At 28.6% G+C, this 19,187-nt stretch overlaps 1 protein-coding gene and 1 pseudogene across 3 annotated transcripts; both read left to right on the plus strand.

Moving 5' to 3' along the window:
• The first annotated feature begins 2,901 nt into the window (after positions 1 to 2,901).
• Positions 2,902 to 7,263, plus strand: LOC145750643 (uncharacterized). 3 transcript variants are annotated; one of them, XM_082566720.1, is made up of 4 exons: positions 2,902 to 3,408; positions 4,121 to 4,256; positions 4,349 to 4,496; positions 7,027 to 7,263. In XM_082566720.1, exons 1-4 carry the CDS (start codon positions 2,982 to 2,984, stop codon positions 7,039 to 7,041), a joined length of 726 nt encoding a protein of 241 aa, XP_082422846.1. In that variant the 5' UTR covers positions 2,902 to 2,981; the 3' UTR covers positions 7,042 to 7,263. The 3 variants fall into 3 exon arrangements, with proteins under 3 accessions (XP_082422846.1, XP_082422845.1, XP_082422844.1); XM_082566719.1 differs by lacking the exon at positions 7,027 to 7,263 and adding an exon at positions 6,099 to 6,989 and having other exon boundaries at positions 2,903 to 3,408; XM_082566718.1 differs by lacking the exon at positions 7,027 to 7,263 and adding an exon at positions 6,095 to 6,918 and having other exon boundaries at positions 2,906 to 3,408.
• A 5,014-nt stretch (positions 7,264 to 12,277) lies between these two features.
• Positions 12,278 to 18,389, plus strand: LOC145750746 (organic cation transporter protein-like; annotated as a pseudogene).
• Positions 18,390 to 19,187: the final 798 nt, after the last annotated feature.

Consider the following 19,187-nt stretch of genomic DNA (forward strand, 5'->3'; position numbering starts at 1 on the left):
GATTTCACCCTTAAAAATAAATTGTTTTCAATAACATAACTTTGTTTTTAATATTAAAAATGGTTTGCTAGTTAGTTCTCTATTTTTTATTTTATGTGAATTTCTCGTAGCTTATTAGGAATAAAAAAATAGTTTTAACGCAAAAGCATTTTGGACATGTAGACGAGTACTTTGCATCGCAATTAAACATACTGCAAATGCTTTCTAGCCTCAAAACAGCTGTGATGTTGGTTTACACAGAACAAAAAGATCACACTCACTTTTGACTTTGCAACTAGGGTCAAAAAAAGCAGAACGCATTTACAAATATTATCAACCAGAACCAACTCATATGATGAACAAAAATAAGACTCGGGGCAAAATAATAACTTTAGTTCTACGAACCAAAAAAGTTAACTGTGTGAACTTGCTGCCATCCTGTGCAATAAAAGGCGGTACAAATACTTAACAATAAAATAAATACAGAGCAACAATAGATATCCATATATTAGTTACTCAAAAGGGTATGAAAAACTAAGTATTACCTTTTTTATTTAAGTACAAATTATATTACCCATAAGGTAATAAGAGTTACCAAATTTAATTCGATGTTCAATTGAGAATATTTAATCCTAAGTATGTTTAATCGCCGTTAATTTTAAATTAGGCCTAAAAAACTGTTTTATGTCCTGTCTGTTATGTTGTTACTTACTGTATCGTGAGACTTTTGGTGGACGTATGTCGTAGTTTAGGTATGTGTCTGTATGCTAGTAGTAGCCTTTTTCGTTACTTGTCTAAACCCTTTTGGTTAATGTATCGCTTTGAATTAGCACTAGAACGGAGAAGCTAGTGTATTTTACGTGTGGATAACGTTTATTTAAAACAACTTGGCGTAATGTAGTATTGTTTAATAACCATCCTTTTTGTGCATATTGTAACAAATCTGCCATTTTTATGTTTTCTGTAACTTGTTATCTGTCCTTAGTCACGTGCTTACACCTTTGATCACTTGGGCACACCTTATCCTTGTGAGCTGTATCACGTGACTTGTGACATGTAACTGTAAGAAATGAATGGTATAAGAGTTGTTGTGCCAATGAAAGGTTGTGTTTAGTTGCTCTATAGTGTTTAACAATCGTCCTGTAAATAAATCGCTTACACTGAACTTGGTGCGAGATTAGTAGTTTACGAAATAGGTAAACGAAGAAGCGACAGAAAACGTTACGATATGTCAATAAAAGTATGTTAATCTACGATTCTATTTGAGTATGGGTTTACTAAGGAATTTAGTTATATTAACATGCTACTGGACAATTATTTAACCTGTGCGATTCAGTTCTCTACAGACTTTGCTAAAAATTCTGGGGATAGGCTCGTTATTTTACTAACATTTAAATTAATAACAACAACATTTTATAGCGTGTATCTTATCTGTAAACTCAACATTAAATGTTTAAAAAATTAAAACCATAGGCGTTGCCGGAAAGTGTACATGCCATAAAACATACCTATAACTATATGCTAAATTCAGCTACGACATAAGGCAAGACCAATATTTTTTAGTCTGCCGACAGAAAAGGCACTGATAATTCTTAATTCAAAATAAAGTAAAATTTGGGTGAAATAATGCGTTATTAATTTTGAATATATGAATAGTTATTATTTTTAAATATAATTGTTTCAAAACAAAGTATTGGACGGCAAAAGGCGAGTGAAAATTGTTAAACTTAATTGAAAAAATTTAGCTTCCTTGTTTAACAAATAGAAATCAATATAAACTACGTTTATATGTGTAACATTTTTTTTAAATAAGTCATAAATACGTTTTTATGATCACATTATTCCCTTTGACTCCGGGAGGACCACGCTTTCCCGCGGAACCTTGTAATCTTCTTATTTCTTCGTTGTTGTTATTGATATTGTTGTTGTTGTTGTTGTTTTCGTCAAAGTCCGACGCTGGATAGTTGTGATTAATGGTGTAACTAACACAATTTTCTCCACCTTTAGATAAACCGTTGACAATTTGCACAACAAATAATAAAAACAAAATCTTAAGCTTAGTCTCCATAGCTTCCTGCAACACTACTGGTAGCAAGAAATTGTTGGGTTGAATAAACTAGGTCTCTTTCAAATCTCATCTTTTGGTTGACTATTTTTAGTTTATCATTTACAATTAATTGATGTATATGTATCCTTTATTGGCTTGTTGACAGCAGAAAAAGTTTCTTTTCAGTTCATTAAATGCTTTGAGAAAAATTTAATTAGTTTCAATTTAGGCCTATCAAAAATATCTCCTATGGTTATTTACGAACAAAATACAAGTAAGTATTATTTATACTAACCAGTTAAAAAATTTTACGTTTAAAATTAAGTAAATTTCAATGAATCTGTTTTTATCCAAATATAAACTAGTGCCTTAAAAATTATAGTATTCGCGATATCGAGTAGACGAATACGTGGCCCAATTATTGTCATTTTGGTTAAATGGTCCACGACATCTTATTTTTAGTGTATAGTTGTAATATATTTTAACACATGTGTTAACTTTAACAGATTAAAATGTAAATTGTTTAAAATTTTGACCAGTTAATGTAAGTGGCTCAAAAGAGTCATGACTTTTTTACAATCCATGTTTTGTGTTTATCCGTTTTTATATACTTTCTTTTTGGTTTAATTTCTATTTAATCAACCTTATAAAGTAGTGTGTATGATGGATCTCAATGGACCAAATGGATCCAATGGACCAAATGGATCCAATGGACAAGTTGTATTGAATAAATCGAATCTATATTAAATTAATATCAAAGGGATTACATAAATCAAATAGTCGCATAAATGAAACTCCAACCCATACCCATTTAGATTACCTTTATAACACATACGACTTGTTTAATCCATTCGGTCAAGTCAATTATCCATTCGATCCTTACGATCCGACACGCTCTTTTTATAACATTAGTTAAGTGATTTTGTCTTTAGCGTCAACAGTTAGTTATGTTGTTATGAACTTGTTTATTTGGTATTTGGGTATTTTGCCAGTAATTGGAAATATTAAAGCAACTGTGGTGAACCAAAACTGTTTAAGTGTAAACTTAACCCAAAAACAAGATTACTGTTTATCGGAACTGCCCAACTATAGTTGTTATCTAGACAAAGCTATCGAATTTGCGCAAAACGGCGAAGACGAGTGCGCACTTTGGATCGAACTTTGTGTATTTTCTGTTCCTAACTATTTTATAACAAATCAGTATAATTGTAATATCGGTGTACCCAGCGGACCAGTAGAATGTGCACTAAATGCAACAGAATCCAGGAATCTACCAAGTAACTTTACATCACAATGTAATTTAATAATGCTATGGAAAGGAGACGTTTGTATTAATTCACTACTTGATGAGGATTACACCAGAATTAAGTTTCTAGCTTTAGGTAATAACTAATTTTCTTACAATTGTCCTATATTTTTAAACCCTATACCACAATATGGGGTAAAGTAATAAGTTGTCTGATTGTTGTTGTAAAAGTTAAAAGTTTAAAATTTTTAATAACTTGATTTTTATTTTACTTTTATGTTTTTGGATCACATGGTATAGCCTAGTGGTTTTCAACCTTTTAAGCCCATGGACTATTTTCAAGTTGGCCTAAATATAAGCGGACTTAAGCCATAGACATAAAAATAAGGTAGTTTAATAGCCTTCTGACGAAAAAAATGGCGTTAGCACTGTATTTCACATAATAAGGGAATTAAATACAGTTTTATTAAAATATGGAAATTAAATACGGTAAGTATTAAGCGAATTGTCATGCAAATTTTACTGCGTTTTATTTGTAATATAGTGTGCACTGACTACTTATAATGGCTAAATGGTAATTCCTTAAACAACTATGCTCGCGGACTTATCCAGGCCCTTTCGCAAACTCAAATGAGTCCGCTAACTAGGGGTTGAGAAACACTGGGGTAGCATATGGCATAAAACAAAACTGGAATTGTAACTAAATATGACTAAAAAAAATCCCATTTGGGATATTTAGTTACAATCCTTATTTAGCATTGAAACATAAGCTTCTACATAAGATCCTATTTTTGACCCATTGTATCATACAACATGCAACTTGCAAATTAAAAGTGTTTTATTTTTAGAAAAGTGTTCCAAAAATGAGGAGTGGAAAACTTCGGATGTTGTTTTTTTTTCTGATCGTTATTTATTCAAAAAAAGAGCAAGTTTTAGCAAACATGATTTTTCCGCTTCAGCTTGGACAAGAATTGTAATCAACACGTAAGAAAATGTTTTTTCTGTTTTTTAAATTTATTATTACCATACAACCAATCTTTATTAAAATCATAAATTGTATTTTTGTTGTTTTTTAGGTTGTCAAAAACTATAGTTACCAGTGTTGTGTCAATGGTTATGGTTATAATTCTGTTTATTATTTTAACTCTTTATTGCGGAATTAAACACATGAGAAGAAAATATGAATTGTGGAAGCTAAAAAATGTGGAGATTATGTCACAGATTGTAAGTTAAACTGTTTTGATGTTGTTATTGTTTTAATGTAAGCCAGTTGTCTAGTCTTTAATTTTTGAGTTTAAATATTAGCAATATACAAGTTAAAGGGGAACTTTACAGAAAAATAAGGCCAGCTAATATGTTTTTTTAAACTGTACTGAGTTTAAAACTTTAATTAAAAATATTTTCGGGCTTATAATAATAAGCCTGATTCAATGTTTTGAACTTCAACGGCAAACTCTGATGCGGTCATAAGCTGTTTTAAAGTTGTACAAGTTTTATATAAAAGCTAAACTATTATAAAAACGTTTATAAGCTTTCCCAAAAATAATTCTACATTGCACAAGTGTTTTTAATTGTTTAGATAAGTAAAAATAAAGTTTTTAGGTATGTTACAAGAGTTAACATTTAACTGTTTTAGATTAAACAAATAGACTCATCGTCATGCCAAACTAACTCGACTTAAATTGTAGCAATATAAAAAATTATGTTAGTGAAACAACGCTATAATATGTGGTAATTTCTATTCTGTAACTAAATGCATAAAAATTGGTATTATTGTATAAAAGGCAAAAAAAATGAAATCGCAAAAATGCAAACGCCTTTTATTAAAAATTTAAACCTTTAGAATAATTGTTATAAGCCTTTCAAGATATTCTGTAAACCATAGTTATGTCTATTGCTAAAAACCAAAATGATGTTAAAGACTTAAATTGTTCCTGGTGCACAATTACAATCCTTTGCAATTACTAATAACAGTGATGGGAGTAGTGTTGTTTTACAAGAAACTGAGCATCTGTTCGTGTGAAATTTAAAAACACTCTGATAACTGAAAAAGAGAGTCTAAGTTACAACGAAATTTTAAATTTTAAACATGCATTTATACAAGGACATTGTTTTTTTGAAAACCCTTTATTCAATGTGGTTTGTCTCAATAGAAATATATATACAAAATATTGCATTACTTATGATAAGCAAATTCTGTGAAAATCAACAAATAATTTGGCCTGTTTCATCAAAGTTAATTTCTTTTAACAGTTAAACGCAGATATCAAACAGTTTGCTTTCAGCAGTCTGGAAATAGAACCAGTTTGTAATTGGCATAAAAACTTTTTTGCTGCATCTAAATGAATAAAAACACTAGTGCAATGTAGAACTATCCTTTAGAAAGCTTGTAAACGTTTTTATAATAGTTTAACTTTTCTAGAAAACTCGTGCAGCTATAAAACAGTTTATGACCGCATCATAACGTATGGCTAACAAATTCGTGAACAACCCGGTGACGTTATAATAGGTTAGCCATCGAAGTTCAAAACATTGAATCAGGCTTATTACAGACACAAAAATATTTTTAATTACAGTTTTAAACTCAGTACAGTTCAAAAAAACATATTAGCTCGCCTTATCTTTCTGTTGAGTTCCCCTTTAAATTACCAAGCCTTACAAGTTAAACTTGTTTAACTAAGCTAGCTAGTTACTGTTATTTTTTTTGAATATAAATTTTTATTGTTATTTAAAAAACTGATTACATTGAGTACCTAAATTGTTATTATGAACCTTTTTAATGAGTGTTTTAATATGTATTAAAATCTAAATATTTTTTAAAGTCAGCAGTGTTATCTTCTCCGTTAAATGTTATCGGTGATGAGAATACTGATGTTGAAAAAGTGGATAAAATTAAAATTGAAAGAAAAATTGTTTCAACAAAAGTTGATATTTAATTACTTGGGCTTAAGTTTGCACAATCCGAACATGCAAATGCCCAAAAGCCAAAAAAAACTTAACACTAATTTGAAAATTTTTTTGTGGGAAATTGTACATATTAAACGAACACCGTTTTAAAAAATATTACTATATTGCATATACTGTAAATATATTTTCGTATAAATACACAATTTTATGTTTACTTTTATAAATGATTTAAATTTTTTGGTTTCTTTTTTGTATTTTTCTTTTATATACTTTTTATGTTTAATGTTTAGTTTTATTGTTGCTAAAATCATGTTGCATTTTCTGTATATTTAAAAGTTATTAACTAAAAAATAATTTAAAAACTGTTTCTTTTAAACTGAATTTAATTTAAAATATAGTTTTTACTGGTAATTATACCCAAGTACAAAATTGTAATATTTTTAGTCATAATGTCACCTTTTACTGTGCATTATTAAATTATATATTGCTGCTACATATAGATTTATGAACGCTTTTTATTTGTTACAATTAAAAAAGTATTACCTGTAAATTAATTGATTAAAATGCTTTAAAAAACTTGCAACATATGCTTTAAATAGCGAAGGCTTTTTCTGTTTATAGAAAAATGATGTCATAAAAAATACTTAAAACAATAAAGTTGTATATATAATATTTAGGGGCAAGTTAGCTGCTTTTATGTTTTAAACAAAACCTTGCTTACCAATTTATATTTTTTAAAAAGGTGCATTAAATTAAAAAATGCATTACCAATTTAATCAATTCAATAATTTTTGTTACTAAATAAATTTGGAAACACTGATCCTAAATCACGTGACTTTGTTTACAGTTTCACGTGTCTTAACGAGAAGGCTTCTCTGTGCTGCACCGAATTGCCTTTGAGAAAAGTTGACAATGACGAGTCCACTTGAACCACTTTAATTCTAATGGAACATGGTTTGACGTCGTTGGTGACTAAAAAAAACAGATAACGCTTAGCGTAAACAAGAAAATGGCGGATTCGTTACACTTTGTTTGCTTATCTTTCAATTTATTTATATTGTTAATAGTAATCGAGTATCTAGATTTTAACGCAAAATTTTTCATTAATAATTAAAAGTTTACTTTTAATTTAATAAATTACTGATTTTTGGTATTTTGACACCTTAGAGATTATGCAAAACGATTTCGCTAACATTCCTTTATGACTTTCGCTTGCCTACAATCACTAATTGTATTTAGGTGGCCGTTGTACTATGCTTTAAAAACATTTAACTGTTGTAGCTAGGTATTCTGTTTACATATAAACATAGCGTATCTGTCTTCAAAGTGTTTACCAAAGTACAATTACACTACTTGAAGTTTTTTATTGTTATGGCCTGGACAGGTTTTTTTATGGTTATAGCTAACCGATAACCTCTGTTTAAAGATTAGCGTGAATTATTTATGTCAATCATAAGCTTCTTAAAAATTTACGGATTTATTTGATATATAAAATATGGTTCGAAATTATTTGATTATTTTTAAAATTAATCTTTATTGTAAATACAGATGAGCATAAACATTACTTAATTAAAATATTAACTAAACTAATTAATCAAACATTACGTATTTAATTACTAGATTAAACCTTTTTTTAATTATTAGACTAAAAATTTCAAAACGAAATCGATTTAAAAGTTTTAAAATATCAATCTTTAAATTTTAATAAACAATTAGGAATTTAGCTGCAATAAAAAAAAGTTTTGAACACATTTTCTCTTATTGGTATTTATATACATTAGACCAACATTTTGATAATTAAAATTGATCTTTAATTTTTGAATCCCCCAACAAGCATTTAAATATATTAAACAAACAAAAATTATTTTTTAACCCAGACAATTTTCTTTCGGTTTAAATTTTTTTTTTTTCAAAAAATTTTTATGCAATATTATTGGCAATAAATATCATGTGACCTATTAAACCTAAAATAAATATTTGCTCAAACTTTCGTTCTATTAAAAGTTTTTGCGAAATATTTTATCTTGAATGTTAGTTAGGCCAATGCGAGTCTAATAAAATATTATAGGTTTTAATACTTCACCAATTTTTAATAAAAGTGTCATAACTTTTATAAATATTAATATTAAAAAAAAATATTTTGTAAACAAGTTAATTGGACCTGTGCAGTTCTAACAAAACAATTATTTTTTTATTTAAAATTTTTTATGTTTTTTAAAAAATTTTATGCAAAATCATTGGCCAAAAATATCAGGTGACTTAATTAAACCCAAAATAATAATTAGCTTAAACTTTTGTTCCACTGAAAATTTTCAAAAAATATTTTATCTGGAATGTTAGTTAGACCAATGCGCACCAAATAAAATATAATATTTTAGGTTTTGGGATTTCATCAATTTTTAATAAAAGTGTTAATTTACATAGAACAATACCATAAAATTAAAAAATGTGACATAGTCGTTTACCTACTTGAAAGCCTGGTGCATGGAAAACAATAAAATAAATCAAAACTTACTTTGGAGCAGTTGAAGATCTAGCAATTCCACGTTGCCTATTTTGCAGAATTATCATTCATAAACCATTCTGTTAAAATAAAATAAATTTATTAAACTTATGCTTTAGGGTAAAAAATTACCTTTAGTAGGTATATTTAATGGTCCCATATTTAACTTAAGTTTGCAATGACTTGTTAATAAGCATTTTTTTGCTGGTAGAAAGTATATTAAATTTTTAGCTGCATACCATATGCTCGCTATTTGCCAAAACATAAGTAATGTCAACTATTAATATTTGTGTTGTTAGTAATACTAGGCCCAGCTTTTACTTATTATTAAGTTTTTGTACAAGCAAACTATTTCTAATTTGGCACATCCATAATAAAATTATATGTTCAAGAATTGTAATTACCGTTGATGTGAATGGCTTTAAACTTCATTGCTTTTTTGTTAAAAGCCTTAATCCAAAATAGGCAGTGTAACTTTGCCTGAAAAAATAAATTTAGATTAATAAACATACAAAATCATAACATTTTATCTAAACTAATATAAATATAATTATATCAGTTAAGACAAATAAGAAATTAGTTAAATGATAAAGTTAAGTTAAATCTTTTTTAAATTATACGATATATAAAAAATTTGGACTCACCTTTTATTATTGGATAGTTTAACAGTGAACTTGTCTTCCAGTTTTCTTTGTTTTAAATATGTACAGCAATCTAAAAATCAAAATAATTGTATAAAGGGTTAAGTTATCTTATCATAAAAACGACAGTTTTATTTTTTTTGTTGGTCTATGAATAGGATTTACATATATGGTCCACCAAACTCCATTATATATTATAAGTTGTATTTTCCTTATATCAGAATTGCTGTAGCTTTCTTAAATGAATGATTAAGTCCGCGTCTTTAAATCCCTCCTAAAAAAATTGAAAATTTTTAACCTCTTTAAAATATTGTTTTAAATTATTTTTATATTATGGTTCTATAAAATTTTAGAGCCGTAAAAGTAGCAAGAACAATATTAATGTAGTAATTTTTAGGTTGTGTTTCTACATAGCCACTTCCTTTTTCTGTTTTAATATTATATTCCTTCGATGTTAAATTAAACAAATTAAATCTTTAATTTTCAGATTAAAAATTGAATTAAAATTTTTATAAATGAATTTTATTAGTATTTAAAACAAATCAAATTGTTTTTAAAATAACTAAAAATTGGGTTTCATTCTTTCATCATAAAGTCGCGTTTTGAGTTGCCTCCCTTTCCAGCGAAACCTCTAAAATAAGTCGCAATTTTTAACTCATGGGTTATCACCATTTCATCCGGCAATCCAACCTTGTTACGTAACACTCCAGTCCCTCATACGTCATCGATGGGTAGATATTTAGTCGTTCTAGCGACTTCATATAATTGCCTAACTAGCGATTTTCCAACAATAAAAACTGTGTAAAACATTACACCTTTCAACTCACGGACGCCCACGTTCGGCGAGGTAATTTTCTTCTCATGTAATTTCCAGCAGCAGATTTTATAAAGAAAGCATCTGCCAAAATACATTTAAAAAACTCTTTTTAAAAACTATTACGTCATATAGGAAGTTACGTTTTATAAGCGGTTACGTCATATAGGCCGTTACGTTACGTCATCTTTTATGTTTTCTTACTTTTAGATTTAAGACAATCGATCGAAGCGACTTCAAAATCCAAATCCGGTTCTTTTTAATAAACAATACTAGGAGGCATGATGTAATAGTTGACGGGCAACGTAGGCAATGTTGTCATCAATCGCCTTCAATTCTCTTAACATATTAAGTGAAAAATAAATTATAGTAAAGTTGTTCATAAAAATAAATTCGCCAAAAAATTAAATTTTTTTATATAAAATAAGTTCCGCAAATACCTTTTAACTTTAAGTTGCTCGGTTTGTTGAATTTGAATTATTAAAATAAGTAAAAACAAATCACTTATAACTCCTAATAAAACTGTTATTTGATTCATTTTACCTAAACACTGAAAAATTGCGCTTTTATTAATATGTGTTTGTGTGAGTCAGCCTTTTCATCCCTATTAAACATAAAATCCAAGAACAGACTTGATGTTGCAGCTGACATACGCTGCGCACTCTCGTTGACTGCACCCAGAATACAAAGTCTTGTGACAAAATACAGCAACAACCTTCTCAATAAATTTGTGTAAATGTTTAACTGTTTGATTTATTGTGATGTTGAAACTTGTTTTTCTTTAAACGTTAAAGGGGCAACGCCATTTCTTACTAAATTTAGTGGGCCATGAGCAAAAAAGGTTGAAAACTCCTGTCCTAAGGTTTTGTGCCGATCGAGCAATCCACGTTATTTTTCTCTATTTTGTAAAACAGGTTTTTTACGTTTAAATCTTCAGTAGACTTACAATTGCAGGGTATTTGGTTTGTTAAATGAAATATAGATAGCCTAGTGGAAATAACATTCCGTCAAGACAAATTTATTAATATTTTTTGAATTTTCAAAATTTTAATTCAAATATTTTATTAGATGCAATTTACCTGACTAATTTTTAAAATAAAACATTTTACCAAAGAAAAAAGTAAGAGGTATATTTCATATTGCCTATAGCGCCTCACTTGACCTCATTTTGCTACCATGAGAAAAAAATCGCAAAAAAGTTACAGGCTTCAAATCAAATTTCGGTAAAGCTATTAAAACCCAAGTAGTCTAAACAACGTATTTTACAAAATTAGCAAAAACTTTTAGTCACTAATAAAGTTATGACAAATTTATTAATATTTACAAAATTTAAAAACCTAAATTTAAATATTTGATTGGATGCGACCCTGACCGAACTAACACTCAACATAAAACATTTTACTCAAATATTAAAGTTAGAGGTATATTTTATATTGCCTATAGCGCCCCCACTTGACCTTATTTTGGCACTATGAAAAAATCACAAAAAAGTTACAAATTTTAAATCGAATTTTGGTAACACCTTTAGAACCCAACTAATCTAAGCAATATATTTCTAAAAATAAGCAAAAATAATAATAATTAAAAAGTTTTTTATGACTAATTTACGAATTTTAAAAACTCAAATTTAATTATTTTACTAAATGCGCCTCGACCTAACTAACATTCACGATAAAATATTTAATAACATAAAGTAAGATTTATATTTTATGTTGCTTATAGCCCTCCCACTTAACCCCATTTTGCTACCATGTAAACTGCAGAATTTTTAATTAAAGAAAAAATCTCAATGTGCAAATATTTGACAAGAGTTGCTAACAAGTAGATTATGATGCTTTGCCTTGTGCAAACACTTAAGTAAACTTTACGATTGTTAACCTTTTAATCGACAGAAGTTTGCAAGTATATAAAGAATTGCGTCGTATACAATAAGGCCCTATAAAAATGTAAATAAATAAATTTACAGACAAAATTTGTTAAATACTAAGATTATTATTAGGCCTTTAAATGCCTTATTTCTAGCAGGCCTATTGAGTTCTAGCAAAGTTTTTTTTTTCATAAAAAAAAATTATTATCATAACTTATCTTCTGCCCTGCAGCTATTTCTATAACAAAAAATAGTTATTTAAAGACAGCAAAAATGACTATTCAATTCGACACGTTATTAAAAAAACTTGGTTCTAATGGATTAGCTCAAATCATCGCATTTTTTATGATATCGTTTTATAACATTTATGCTGGGTTTAACGCACTTGCGACTGTTTTTATTGCATACAGTCCTGACAAAAGGTAAAACTTTAAAATTGTTTTTTAAATCACTTCGGTACAGTAGTGTATGTTTTAGATCTTAACAAACAGAGATATATAAATTAATGTTTTAACAGGTGAGCTTATGTGAGTGTATGCTAAATAATTTAAGTTTATTTTAAACACCACATAAATGCATTTCTTATTAAAGCGAGGCTCTTCTAGCGTCGTCCGCCAACTTTATAAAATGCGGAATGGGCCTAATATTATAACCTTGCCCTAATCTTCTTTTGTACATTCTGCTCTTTCCGCATTTATTTTAGTACTACTCGTTTTAACCGACGGGCGACGCTAATAGAGATCCAACGCTTTAATATATTATCAATTAAAATATTTTTTAATATAACTTGAATCGTAAATTCATTTTTAACGTTTAGATGTAACGTTCCACCTCTTGACAATAAAACTGAATACGGCTTTTTAACAGAAGCGGATATTCTAAATTACACGACACCAGAAAATACTTGCTACAGGTTCAATAAAGTTTTTCGTAATTCCTTTTTGAAAATACCGGCTTAAAGGGGAACTCAACAGAAAAATAATGCCAGTTAATATGTTGTTTTGAACTGTACTGGGTTTAAAACTGTTTTCAAGAATATTTGTGTGTCTGTAATAAGCCTGATTCGAAGTTTTAAACTTCGACGGCAAACCCTTTATGACATCACCGGGTTGTACGCAAATTTGTTAGCTATACGTTGTGATCATGATCTGTTTTAAAGTAGTACGAGTTTTCTATAAAAGGTAAACTATTATAAAAACGTTTATCAGCTTCCCGAAGGATAGTTCTACATTTCACTAGTGTTTTTATTTGTTTAGATGTGGCAAAATAGTTTTTATGCCTATTAGAAAACATTGTTTTATTGCCAGACTGCCGAACGCAATCTTTGTGATATCTGCGTTTAGCTGTTAAAAGAAGTTAGTATATGCCACTGTGTGATTGTATGTATAAAACAGGCCAAATTATTTGTTATTTTTCACAAAATTTGCTTATTATAAATTTATAAGTAATGCAACTTTTAGTATATTTCTATTGAGACAAACTACATTAAATAAAGGGTTTTTAAAAAACAATGTCCTTGTATAAATGCGTGTTCAAAATTTAAAATTTCTTTGCAACTTAGACTCTTTTATTTAGTTGGCAGTGTTTTCAAATTATACACGAACGAATATGCTAAGTTTTTTGTAAAACAACACAACTCTCATCACTGTCATTAGTAATTTCAGTCTCCCCAACTGGTTCAAATGCAAAGGGTTGTAATTGTGCATCAAAAGACATAACTATGGTTTACAGATTATCTTAAAAGACCTATAACAATTATTCTGAAGGTTTAAATTTTTAATAAAAGCTGTTTGCATTTTTGCGACTTCACTTTTTTTTGCCTTTTATAAAATGATACCAATTTTTAAGCGTGTAGTAAATACCAAATTTTTTAAGCGTGTAGCAATTTTTAAGCGTTTAGTAAATAATTTTATGTATTGCTATATGATAAATCGAGTCAGTTTGGCATGGCGATAAGAGTCTAATTGTTTAAACAAAAACAGGCAAATGTAAACTCTTGCAACATGCCTAAAATCGTTATTTATTGCGTATCTAAACGAATTGAAACACTCGTGTAATGTACTACTATCCGTGGGTAAGCTTATAAACAATTTTATAACAGTTTAACTTTTATAGAAAACTCGTAGGACTTTAAAACAGCTTATGACCGCATCATATAGCTAATAAACTCGCGTACAACCCGGTGACGTCATAAAGGGTATCTCGTCGAAGTTTAAAACATCAAATCAGGCTTATTACAAGCCCAAAAATATTTTTGATTACAGTTTTAAACTCAGTACAGTTTAAAAAAACATATAAGCTGGCCTTATTTTTCTGTTGAGGTCCTCCATAAGTCCATAAATTGTTATATTTACCTAAAGGTTTTACATTATATTTATAGTTGCATGGCGCAGCTTAATTTAGACTTTTTATTTTAACCGCTTTGCATGTCAAGACTGTGAAGTCATTTTAATACATAAACATAAAGGTATTCGATAACTATTAAATCTAAACACCTTTTATAGATATGGATATAATTTAAATGGGTGTACAAACGGATCTTTAGAATGCGTAAACACAACATACCCGATAATTCCATGCGATAAAGGTTACCACTATGACAATAGTTTATTTTACAACACCGTCATAACGGAGGTACGTGCAATTTCGGGCATAATAAATTATCCTTCATGCAAAAATTTTGAAGTCTATTGACTTATTAATATATTACCTAATCCCGGCTTAAGTTTAATAGGACTTAAATAGGCAAACAAAACTTGTCTTTTAGAAGTTGCAGCACTACCAATAGTATATCTTATAATTACCATCTATATATCTGTAACTTTTTTAATGCTTTTTTTTATTTAGTTTAACTTGGTATGTGATCTAAACTACCTTAACGCCTTATCGTCGTCTATGTATTACGTTGGGATGTTGTTAGGGTCTCTCTTCTTTGGAAACTTATCTGATGCGTAAGTAAAACTTATTTTATACTACCCAAACTACCCAAGCAAGTCGTGACAAACTATACGCTGATAACTTTCGACCTTAAAACAAAAAGTCTAAATAAATTTTCATATAAAAGATATATTTTAAATGCTTATAGCCTTTTAAAAAAGTTAAATAAATTTGTATTTAAAGATTTGGTCGCAAATTTACAATGATCATCACAACATTTGGAGTGTTCGGATGCATGCTGGGTTTATACTTTACAACATCAGTTGAACTTTATATTGTACTTCGTGTTTTAATTGCTATATTTAGTACGGGCGGAATGATCGCAACTTTTGTATATTGTAAGTTACTTTGTAAAAAATAAGGTGGTCTACTTGGTTAGCTAAGAAACATAAGCAATGAGCAGTAATAACCTAGGCTATAGGATTTAAACAAGTAGTCCTTTAACATTGTTCATAAAATATTTTGGATTTACTATAATATATGTTTAAGACTTTAAAAAAACGTTATAATTTTTCTGCCTTTTTTAAAGTAATGGAACTAGTTGGTTCCGAGTGGCGAACAATTTACGGGATGGCTTACGGAATGTTTTTCTCTCTGGGTTATATGATAATGGGAGGTGTGGCTTACAACTGGAGAGATTGGCACGATATGATGGTACTGCTGTAAACATTTTTGTTACCCTTTAGACGTTTTATTAGTTATTTTTATGATCTTAATTAAAACTGCTAAAGTAACTTAACCTTTTCTAACTTACACAAAAGAGTTCATATTGCAAAAAATTAATTAGATTTTGACAATAGAAGTTTAACAGGTAATATTGTACATTTAATATATTTAATATGCACCCTTTAATTAAGTAAAATTTTGGCAATTAAACATGCCATAAATGTAAATGTTAACATAAAGATTTTATAGTAAATTGTGACATGGTCACCAAACCAAGCTATATTATTTGTCCAGGTTTTAAATAATAATAAAATATACTCTAATCATTATAATTATTAAACATTATGTTTTTAGTTGGTATGTTCTTTGCTTGGTTCTCCCTTTATTTTAATTGCTTTGCTTATACCTGAATCACCAAGATGGTTGTTTACAAAAAACAAAGACGAACAAGGGAAAAAGGTAACCCATGCACTTTTCAAAAATTATTTAATACTCCTATTCTAAACATAATTATTTTTCAAACAAAATGCCGTTGGTATATGTTAAGAAACTTTAAAAAAGTCATTTTCTTTTTATTGATTTAAAACAAAAATTTTTTTTTTAAATATACCTATTTCAAACATTAAAGAAATTTTTTTTTGTTAGAATGTAATTTATTAATATTCTTAAATATTGGACATTGTCGATTAGTAATTTCATAATAAAATTTAACATAGGTTTTTTTTATTTACAAGGTCATAAATTTAATGGCAAAGTTAAACAAAGTACAAATCACGGAAGAAGAATATAAAAAAGCTGAGGTAAATGATTTTAAAGTTGATTTCTGAAATATTTCAAAATTTTTATTAATTTTAATTTAAAAAAACAAGCAATGAAACCTGATGATTCATGATTTAGAATATATCAATATGATGAAAAAAATAATTTACAAATTATAAGTTGTGTTGCGCAATATTTCTAGTTTACGGCCTTATTAGGAGCAACGTTATTTTTCTGCTTAACTATTGAAAACTGAAGTTAAAAATATGTGATCATAGCTAATAATTATACGCTATAGTATTAACGTGGCCTTATGCAATGATAACTAACAAAACGTGATAAAATTAACAGTATTATGAAAAAATAGTTTTAAAGTCCTGGGTAGTGTGATTCGCAATATTTTGTGTGTTGCGACTGCTTTACGACCAACATTTTTTAATGGTAACCTAAAAAAAAAATTCTACCTTGCACGACATAGAATCTATTTTTTTATTACATTTAAAAAATAATTTTCAGATTAATAAAGATAATTTAAAAGCAACACCTGATCGAAAATATTCTACTCTGGATCTGTTTAGATATCCACAGACCCGAATTTTAACTTTAAAAGTTGTGTTTAATTGGTAAGTAAAATATTTAAACCTTATTTATAATTTTAAGTAATGACAGTAATGCACAAACTACTAAATTAAAACCATAAAACAAGTTCAATTTGCAACATTTGTATTATAGGTTTGTTAACAGTTTCGTGTATTATGGAATCTCATTAAATGCAGGAGCTTTAACTGGGAATATATTTGTTAACAACACATTAAGTAAGTCAACATAACAAGGTATTTCAAGCGCAGCAATGTACCTTATGTTAAAATTAAATACTTAAGTTTGAAATACATCTCTTTATATTGTTATGCCTTTATATTTTTAAACATATATGTACAATACATAAAAGCCACATTTTAGATGGAGTATTTGAGATAGCTTCCTATTTTGTTTGTATTTTATTGATGGATAAAATTGGACGAAAAATATTGCTATGTGCAATGCTTCTAATAGCTGGAGTGGGGCTCATATTAAGTGTGATTGTTAAAACTTATGAAGGAGATGGCCAAGGTAAGCTAGCTTTGCGTTAACATATATATGTTAACAAAAGGATTGCTTTAACCTTACCAAGCACATCAGATTTAATTAAATATTGCTAGGACTCATCACATTTGGCTTGATACTAGCATTTACAGCGAAGTTTGGTATTTCCGGGTCGTTTGCTGTGATATACAATCTAACAGGAGAGTTATATCCAACCGTTATAAGGTATGTATTTAAAATCTAGCAACTGTTTTTTTAACTAAACATTTTAATAACATGTTTAAAGTTTGACATATCCATTTGATCATACAGGAGCAATGGAATCGGAACCGGATCACTTGTTGCAAGATTTGGTGGAATACTTGCCCCGTTTTTGATTTTACTTCAAGATTATGTAGCCTGGTTACCCAACACAATATTCGGAGTATTTGGTTGGTAATAAAAACAATTTAAATTTATATCAATCGGTAAAACCCTCACCAAGTTTCTTCGACTACAAAAGTAATGTTTTTTATATACTTTATAGCAATTTCCGCTGGATTGCTATCTTTAACATTCCCAGAAACGAATGGCAACAGAATGATGGAAACGATAGAAGAAGCTGAAGAGTTTTACAAAACAAAGATCATTATCAAAGAGAACTTCGACAATTCGACAATATCCTCAATATCAGGGTATGTTGTTTTTAAAATCACGGTCAAATAGCTATAGAAAAGTTGCGTTGGTATATGCTAGCCTCTAAGTTTCAGTGCTTAAACCATGTTACTTTTTAATTAATCCAAATTAATTGATAAATACTCTTGTTAAGCCCATTATTTTGCTTTTGATTTACCAAGTATATGTTGAATCCGTTTTCGTTTTTAGTTCTGATTCTTATAATGTTGGAACAAGTAACAGGGTATTCGACAAAAATCTTAAAGATGAATCCGCCTACCTTTAAGAATTGATGTATATTGTTTTGCTTTATTTGTAGAGTAATTGTTGCATACATTAGATTTATATAATTTTACCTGGCACTAATGTTAATGCTGTATGTAATAGCCCTAAAATATATAAGCATAATATTTAGTTCACGCAGTACGGCAGTTTTATTTGCGAATTCAAAAACAAACTTTTATATATAAGTGATAACTTGGGGATTAATTGTGAGTTAAATTTCACCTCTGTTATAATACATCATCACGCAATACCAGGCTATCCCACTGCTGGTAATATGAAAACACCATTTTTTCCCAGTAAGTCAGAGCTAAACCTATCTAAACTTAGTCGCTTTGAGCAATTCTTTTTTCCAGTAAATTATATGGATTTTATATCATTCTCAAAAAGTCGTGCTTTGCGAAATAAACGTTCTGTAATTACTTTTTTGAGTGTTGTAATTATCTTCCTTACACTCACTACTTAAGGTTTTTTTTCTCAGATTTTTAAGTTTTTCTTTTGTTTCTTGTTCAAGCATTGGCCTTTGGTCTAACAATTGCCGTCGCATTTTTCTTGTTTTTAATTCCAGGGTCTTCTAAAAATTCATTTTAATTGGTTTCTCATACAGGACTTGGTTTTATCATTGTTAAAACTTCATTTCTCAAACCGTTTTGATAGTGAGATCGCCTCTTCTTTAAAAAAAAAATCGGTTTTATGTTTAGTTTTCATACCATTTTGTTTATTTTTTACTACTGTTAATAGCTGTACCTTCTTCTGCAATATATCAATTTGTTTTATATTTTTTTTTAAAAATCCATTAATT

This window comes from Corella eumyota, chromosome 4 (assembly GCF_963082875.1).
Source record: "Corella eumyota chromosome 4, kaCorEumy4.1, whole genome shotgun sequence".
NCBI lineage: Eukaryota > Metazoa > Chordata > Ascidiacea > Phlebobranchia > Corellidae > Corella > Corella eumyota.